Consider the following 9,316-nt stretch of genomic DNA (forward strand, 5'->3'; position numbering starts at 1 on the left):
ACCCCAATAGGGCCCACAAACTCTTCCCATTCCATCTTTTGGGTTTGGGGTTTTGGTTGTTTAGGGTTTTCGCTTCTTGTTTAATAATAAAAATTCCCGTAAGCTTCATTGTAACATAGTTTAGAGGCATATAGCCACAACATCTCTTCTCAGAGATAAGATACCATTGCCTGAGCTAGTTTATTTCCATTCTGTATGCACACATATTTTAGTTCTTTGATATTAATTATATCACGCTTTATTTATGCTACATATTTATGTTTATGTTTCTATCTATAATCTGTTGTGTTCCTCTATAATTCTAGATTAGTGGTATCAGATTAGTCTACTCTTTCTCTATTTTTCTTTACATGTCCCTAATGAGGTCAACAGATAAGGATTTGGGGCTTGAATTGGTTGAACCTTTGCAAGGCCAGCTCCACAAACCCTAATGGCTTCCCATGGTTGAATAAAATAAAGATGAGGGAGTAGGAGATCCTTTCAAAATATTTCTCAAAGATGCCCTCAAGCGACAAAGGAATACAATGATGGATAACTTTTCCTAGATCCTTCGGTGGCTTCCCATAGGATACACATCATCATCGAATAACCACTTTGGAGTTGCCACTCCTTTTAAGGTACAAGTAAACTTTTAAACTCCCATGTTCAAAGGCTATATAGATGCAGATGCCATAGATAGATGGTTAAATCTATTGGAAGGATATTTTTCAGTTCACGACTTCCCCAATCGGGAAAATATTACTTTTACACTCTTGAAAGTCGCACCCCATGTCAAGAACTAGTGGGAAACCTATTGTGAACAAAAGGACATGAATAAATCCTTATTGTTTTTTGACACACCCACTTGGAATTATTTTTGAAATTCCATCAAGAAACAATATTACCCTGCCAGGAGCATGAATATAAATACATAAAGTGGACCACCATGTGGCAGGCAAGGGACCAAGATGCATCAGAGTTCAAAAATATTTTTCACACCCTTTGAACAATCAGGGACTCTGAGTGGAATTTGGTACTCGAGTACCGTGACTATCTACACAAGTACATATAGGATGAGATGGAGTTCCTGGACATCTCCTTGCTTGGTGCCACCTATCATTATGTTGTCAAGATCGAGCAGAAATTTAAAGAGAAGAAGCGAGACTTTCGATCTGTGAATGTGAAGCAAGGGAAAGGCACGCCCAAACCATAAAAAATCACGAAGAAAAGGTGGGGTGACCCAAGAAAACCTATCAAATCCATAAGAAAATAAAAACACCACAAAGACAAAGAAGGACACAGGGAAATGGTGTGAGTTCCATAAGAGCCCCACTCACAACACAAGTCATTGTCGAGCCAAGCAGTTACTAGTGGCCGAACTAAAGGCTTCCGAATCAAATGCATGTTTGAACTCTGAGTGAAAATTTGGAAAGTGAAATGACAAAGGAAACAACATTATTGATGCAAAGCCTAGTACGAGTGTTGCCACCACCAAGATCTAGAAGACTGACCCCAAAGATCGAGAGGAGGGGGGGCGTCTCTTCCACTCAAAAATATGGGTGAAGGGTTCTCCACTGCAGTTGATTGTCGATAGTGGAAGCCAAAATAACCTCATGTTATCAGAGGTCATGAAGTGGATGGGCTAATCGACCACACCACACCCACAGTCGTATACCATCAAGTGGCTTTACTAAGGATAAGATCTTTGCATCAGCTAGAAGTGTTGGCTTTACTACAACATCAATCTCTTCACAAATGAGGTACTGTGTGATGTTTCTCCTCTTGAACTTTTTGATGTATTAGTAGTTCAAGCATACTTGAGGAAGCATCATTGTGTATATGAATCTGGGCCTCGCACTATTATTATTTATTTTGGTACTAAGTTATATAGGACACCAGCGGTAGCATGACCTAACACCATCTCTTTGATATTTGCGAATCAATTTAGTAACATAATTTCCTAGACTGATAATTTTTTCTTCGTTATGATTCAACCTCAAGGAAAGAAGAATATAGTGGCCACATCCACAGCCTCTAGACAAGGTTCCCCCCATAACATCAATAGATGGACAAGGTCATGGAGGAGTATAGGGACATCTTCACATCACCCATAGGGGTACACCTACATTGTCAGGTCAAGTACTCCATTGATCTGACCATAGGTGCGCTGCTACCAAACAACCCGATCTATCGACACTTTGTTCTAGAGAACAATTAAATCAAGAGGTATATCTGGGAGATGTTGCAGAAAGGGCACATCAAGTCAAGTTCATAACCTTGTGGGAGCCCAATTGTGTTGGTACAGAAGAAGGATGGGACCTGGAGACTCTGTATTGACTATCGGGTGTTGAACAAGATCATTGTTCAAAATAAGTATCCAATCCCATGGATTGATGACCTTCTGGACCAACTCAAGAGTGGAAAATATTTCAGCAAGATTGACTTGATGTTCGATTATCACCAGGTACTAACTGAACCCTCCAATGTGTGGAAGATTGTCTCCAAATCCAAGGAGGGTCTTTTTGAATGGTTGGTCATGCCTTTTAGGTTGAAAAATGCCCCCGCAACCTTCATTAGGATTTTGGATGACATCTTGTGGCCCTTCACTGACTCATTCATGGTACTGTATTTGTATGACATCCTGATCTTCAGTCAGAGGTTGGAAGAACACCTCCACCATATTCGATAGATCCTCCAAAGCCAATGACAACACAAATTGACTGCCAAATTAGATAAATGAACATTTTTTATGACTCAGGTTCAATATCTTTGGTACATCATTGATGAGCGGGGTATGCATGTGGACTGAGGGAAGATACAAGCTATTCGGGATTGGCCAACCCCAACCACTCTAACATAGCTTTGTGACTTTTTGGGTCTTGCAAATTTCTATCGCAGGTTCATGTTTAGGTTCTCTCAGACCACTTGGCCTTTGATTCAAGTAACTAAGGGTGGAGTGAAAGATAAGTTATTTCTGTATGAATCCCAACATAAGGTATTTTTTGAGTTGAAGCATTGCCTCTACTCTACGCTAGTGCTCACATTACCAGACTTGCAATAAACATTTAGAAAAATATAGATGCCTCTAACTATGCTATTGGTGTAGTTATTACTCAGCAAGGGCATCTAGTGGCACATAACAGTGAGATGTTTTCAGACACGGTTTGAAAGTATCCCATTTATGAAAATGAGATGTATTCCATTATCCAGGCCTATCGACAATTGAAGCATTACATTATGGGGAAGGAAATGGTCATCCACACAAACCACCGACCCTTGCAGTTCATATAGACACAAGGAAATTTGCAGAACAATCACCATTAGAAATGGTCCACGTACCTACAACAGTTCCATTTGAAGATTAAGTATCAGAAGTGAAGCACCAATAATGTTGAAAACTACCTTAACCCATAGTAGGTCATGGAATTGACCAAAAATTCTCGACTCTTGTGGACACAAGACTTCAAGGTGGTTGCATCTTTACAAGAGAAACATAGAATTTGGCAACACATACTAGATTCTCCTATAAGGCAACCAATTTCCCGATTTTCACCTCTAGGGTGAATTGTTATGCCACTTGGGACACCTCTACATTCCTTAAAGCTAGCATTCCAATATTATTTGGGAGGTGCAGTAAAGTCAGGTCATTAAAAATTTCAGAGTAGATAAAACAATGGCAGTTCTACAGAAGTATTTTTATTCTTCGAACCTTTGATACGATGTTGGGAAGTACATCAGATCTTGCACTACCTATGCCACTTTCAAACTGACCATCAAGAAGAAAGGCTTATGTACTCCTCTTCCTACTCCTAGTCATGTTTGGGAATCCATCTCCATGGATTACATGTTAGGCCTTCCTTCCACTAAGCATGGAAATGACTATATTTTCATGGTCATCGACGAATTCTCCAAGATGGCCATTTTGGCATCCTACAAAGAGAGTATCACAACAGAAGCCACTCCTAAGGTCTTCTTTGAATGAGTGTCAGTACACCTTGGGATCCCATAGTCCGTTATCTCAGATGGTGACAACAACTTCTTGAGTACATTTTGGTCAAGCCTCTAGTCAATGTCGTATACCAATTTCATTAAGTTCATCACCTTCCACCCCTAAACTGGTGGTAACATATAGGTCTTCAACAAGATGATTGTGCACATTTTGCGCATATACAACTCGAAGCATCCAAACATATAGGATGAAAGCCTCTATTTTTCAACTAAAGTTACAAAAGAGCTCTCCATAGCTCAACTGACCACAACGCCTTTCATGTGGTATTGGGATTCCAACCATTATGTCCCATTGATGTGGTCATACTATTTGTAGCTACTCAAGTAGATTCGTCTCATGTCCAGGCTGAAGCTGACAGGGCTAACAACTTCATTGAGAATATTCACCACATCTGCTAGTAGGCCCATGACATATTGGATAGAGCCAATGCTAAGTACAAGTAGCGTCATCATCAGCATTGAGTGCCACATAAGTTCTAGGTGGGCGACAAAGTTTTGTTACATTTGTAGAAGGAGTGCCTCACTAAGCCCCACTGCAAACTTTGCCCGCTCTGATATGGGTCATACACCATTACCAAGGATATAGGGGAAAATGCCTTTGAGCTCAACATTCCACCATTCCTTGGCCTGCACCTAGTATTCAATGTGGACATGATGCCACCATACTTTCCCCCATTGTTGGACACATCCAATGTTGTTGAGTAGTTGACACCAACAGAGCTTAACCCTAGCTACATCCAACATGCCACAAATGATAGGATCATGGACACGTAGATCAAGAACACTCTCCAATAGAGGATCCAACTCTATCGAGTCATCGAAGTAGGCCAACTCCTTCACTAGGGAAAGTGGTTCACTAGGGAATAGGTTCAACAGAAATTTCCTCATGTCATGGAGGCTCTACATGAAATGGGGAACATTGCTTCTTAAGGGGGGAGGACTAATCTAGATATTGGTGGCCACCCACCTATTCCACCTATAATTCCAGTCAGTTTCATCTATTTCCTTGACTAGAGCAACATTTACTATTTTTAGCAATTTTTCGGGTCCTGAACTTTCAGAGCTGTTTTGACCCCCTAAAGGACGTTTTTTTGAGGTCTGCAACAAGCCATGGGCAAGATTATATGCCATAGGCATGGGATTTTAGAAAATTCTATAGTACTAAGAGAGATATTTCCAACGAGGTATCGTACATACCAAATAGAGATCATATGACCAAGTTATGACCTCGGGATGTTGGTTGCCAAACTAACCTAATGGGGCCCACAAACTCTTGGCATTCCATCTCCCAACATTATGGTTTTGGTTGTTTAGGGTTTTCCCTTGTTGTTAAATAATAAAAAGCCCCTTGAACCTCATTGTAACATAGTTAAGAAACATGTAGCCACCACATATATTCTCATAGATAAGCTACCATCGCCCAAGCTAGTTTATTTCTGTTATGTATCTAAGCATATTTCAATTCTTTGATATTAATGAAATGGAGTTTTATTTTTATTGCCTTTCTATTTTTTTTTTCCAAAGAAAAAAGCGAACTTTTTATTACCAGGATAAAAAGTTACAAGTATATGCCGAGGCATTCGATTTGCTCTATAACTTGCTGATCATAGAGCTCACTGGATGAGAACATTCAGTCCAGCCAAACATTTAAAGGCACCACTAAGCAAATACACGGCCTCCTCATATGAGGAAATTTTGGGCCAATGTCTGTCAACGGTGATAAACACATAAAAAATAAAAATAAAGACAAAACTTCAAGTGAAAAATACCATAGCGAGAAAAAAGGCACTGACATTTGGGGGGATCATGACTTCCTCCCCTTTTTCTTCTCGATCTTTCGCCATTCTCCTTGGGACGGAATTATGGGAACAATTTGAAGTGGATTTTCATCGTCAGGTCGGGGGTTTTCCTTGTCTGAATCAAAGGTGTCTGATGAATGCTACCTTTTGGTTCCACTTATTTCCATTGGATTTGAATTCTTTCCGGATTGTGATTCCATGGGCTCTTGTGTAGGAGTCTTCTGAGTTTCCATTTCATTTGGAACTAGTTCTTCCTCTTCATATTCTTCCTCCTCGTCTGAATCTGAATGTATAATTTTCCATCCCTTTTGTTGATTACCGGTTTTCTTCTTTCTGTGACTGTTCTTTTTGTATTCTGGACATGCATTTTGGAGATGTCCAGTTTGCCGACATATTCTGCACCTGAAAGCTATATTTTCATAATCTAATGACTGCATCCAACTGCGATCTTTTTGTTTTAGTTTAATGTTTCCCGGCAATCCTTTACTAAGATCTACTTCCACACATGTATGCGTGCAAAAGTAAAAATTATTTCATCTATTCTTTGTGTATCCATTTTGATATATCTGCCTATGGCATTCCCTATGCTTGCAAGTATTTTTTGGTCCCAGAAATGGATAGGGAGATTATGAAGACATACCCACACAGGCATTTTAGATACAACGAAAGTATTTGCATCAAAATCCGAGAACCATGGAGTTATAAAGAGACCCGAAGATCCCTAGAACCAAGGTCCTTCCTGAATCACAAGATCTCTAACTTCTGATGATTGGAATTTAACTCTAAAAAACCCTTTGGAACAGAGGTGGATCTCACAGTCCATAGACCATTTTGTGAATATCCAGTGAAACAGATCCAAGGGTTTGGGCCAAAATCCGTTAAAACGACATATGATGGCTAGCTTCTCATAGCTGCAACATACCTTTTCTGCTTCTGCTGTATCGATTGTTAGTTCTGGAGTTTGCTGCATTTGCTCCACTATGTACGGACTTGGTTATGATCCAAACTGCTTTGGAGTTGTTGGAGAAGCTTTCCCTCCTAGTAAAATATTCTTGTAAGATGTTCCTTCACTTCTGTGCTGCTGGCGTAGATCTGGGTTGTGATTTGATTTGGATCCGCTTCCTCCTTCTATTGATTTGCTTGTTGCTGCACCTCCTCTTAGTCTCATATTGAGAATGATTGTAGATCCTGGTTTGACTTTGTAGTCCTTTATGGATCCGGAGTCCTCTAGCGATCTGCCCCGTGCTAATAAGTGTTGCTTGTCAGCCAGGTAGCCGATCTGATCGGCAATGTTGTTTTTGAAATCTATTATATTGTTTGTAGCATAAACCTAGGTCAGTGTTGTATTCCCCGTGGGTGTTCTAATGAAAATTTGAAAATTCTTGGGAGTTATCTCATCATATCTAGTGATCTGCGTCCAGGGGCCAATTTTGTGGTCTTCCCTTTCCACTGAAGTGGCTTTGATACTATCCAGATCCGGCCCATCCGGATCTGCATCAGATCTATGTAGAATCGTGATCTCATGAAAATAGTTGTGGATCTGCCTTGCCTTGAGGAACCGAACTGTAGCTGATCTATGGCAAGAGGAATCTTCGGCAAAAAAGATAGATTTGTTTCCAGATCTAGGCTTTAGCACTGCCCGAGGCCCAAGATCTAATCGCCCTGCTACGAGAAAGCTTTGATCTAGCCCTCAAAAGCTCCTCTCCTTTGATTGCAAAAAGACGGTAGCAGTTTGAACCCTCAGATTTGTCCTGAGATCCTCGGCAATCATCTTCACCAGGCGCTGGAAGGGGAATAGCTCAGTGTTCTTCTGGTACTTTCGGATCTCACGGAGGGCAACGGAGCTAAACTTGAATCTATGAGGCTTCTTTACTCCTCCCGTCACTGGGGGAGTCTTCGACGCAGCCTTCGTTGCAAGCTGCTTCCACGGTGCCTTCTCGCCAGTCGCCTTCCAGGTTGCCTGCTTCATGTGGGCCATCTCTCCATTATTACTCGAGCCAGCACCATCACAGAGCTCAATCACATAGGCCCTCACAAAAACCCTCGCCGTCACAGTTTTTTCCTCAGTGAAAAGTCTGGAACCAGTTTTTTATCAAACACTGCATTTCTATTTTTATGTTTGTATATGTATTTTATTGCATTCTTGTATATGTCTGGGTCAAGGTTACGAGAATTTTTTAAAGAGAACAAGTTTTTTAATGACATACAAAGTGTAGTGTACATCTACACTTGTAGAAAAACCAATGTATTATTTCATATCAATTTAATGCTCCATGGAAGGCTCATGTGATTAATAAATATTAAATTCATAAATAATAAATGCAAAATAAATAAATTAGCATGCATATATTGATACTATGCTAGAAATGTTTACCATGTTAATATTCTTAGATTTTGTCAATATAATGTTGATTAAATTCATCTATTTGTTTCTCAACATGTAATCGTGAAATATATTGCGAAGTATGGTTGAAAAGTTAAAAAGAGGAACCTTATTTTAAAATTTGTCAAGATTTGAGGAAAATAATTAAAAGCATAAAAGACATTGGATATCCATCTTTACATGTGCATAAAAAAGGTTCCTTGTAGACACATATAGTTTCTTAAATCTTCTTACCCATCCTTGTTCCCTACTTTATTGTTGTGCTAACATTTCCATGTACATTTTCCCAAAAAACCTCTCGAATAATTTGTGTCCCTCATCACCACAAATGAGAACAGTGTAAATTCATTGTTGATAAGACCTTGTAGCATCTTCCTTGTTCTTTAAATCCACTAAAACCTCTATCTCTTGATTACTTTTAGTTTCTTTATCAACAATTTTATTGGTCTTCTCATACTTCTCATCGCACATTTCTTCCATTTTTTTTGGAATTGTGAAAATTTATATAGTTATGATAAGTTATTCATTTAAGAAAGTTATGCTTACTATTGTTTGATTGTAATTTCAAATACACGTTTCAAAACACTAAATGATATGGTGTTTCTAATCTAGAAAAACTTTTCCAACATATTTGATCTTGTATAGTAGGCTTCCAAATATTAGCATACTTGAAAACTAGTTGAATATGTTCCTTCTTGTATCATGGAGTGTGTATTTACATATTGTATGGTATTTTAGTCTCAAATTATCTTATAGTTTATTAAATTTGTATAAATTTATAAATATTTTTTGTTTTCTCTTATGAAATAAACTTGGCCCTTCAATTTGGTAACACTAGCTTGGTTTTTCAAGAATCTCACAATCTCCCAAATTCAAAAGATTTTCCATATCATTAGGTTAGTAATAATTCTCTTTCAAAACTATATTTAGACTTCCTATATAAGAATTTAAACTTAATTTCTATTAGTCTTTAGTTCAACAACCTTGAAAATTATTATACAATATCTTCTTCATTAACTTTGCTAGATCTTCATTATCTTCTCATTTTTAGCCACTCTCTTTTTGTTCTTTAGTAAAATCTCTAATATTCTATTATTTGTAACACCTTTTCTTTTTTAATCACTTAAATTGATTTTATTCTCTTCTC

At 38.6% G+C, this 9,316-nt stretch overlaps 1 protein-coding gene across 1 annotated transcript; it reads right to left on the bottom strand.

Moving 5' to 3' along the window:
• Positions 1–7,476: 7,476 nt before the first annotated feature.
• Positions 7,477–7,764, bottom strand: LOC149241119 (histone H3.2-like). The gene has a single exon (XM_089370440.1). It carries the CDS (start codon positions 7,762–7,764, stop codon positions 7,477–7,479), a length of 288 nt encoding a protein of 95 aa, XP_089226566.1.
• Positions 7,765–9,316: the final 1,552 nt, after the last annotated feature.

The sequence above is a fragment of the Pinus tabuliformis genome, chromosome 8, assembly GCF_031772625.1.
Source record: "Pinus tabuliformis cultivar Carrire ecotype Pingquan chromosome 8, CPIR1, whole genome shotgun sequence".
Lineage (NCBI taxonomy): Eukaryota > Viridiplantae > Streptophyta > Pinopsida > Pinales > Pinaceae > Pinus > Pinus tabuliformis.

What these genes read in the sequence shown, in the direction of transcription:
- LOC149241119 (XM_089370440.1), bottom strand. Translation starts at nt 7,764, where the DNA reads ATGGCCCACATGAAGCAGGCAACCTGGAAGGCGACTGGCGAGAAGGCA.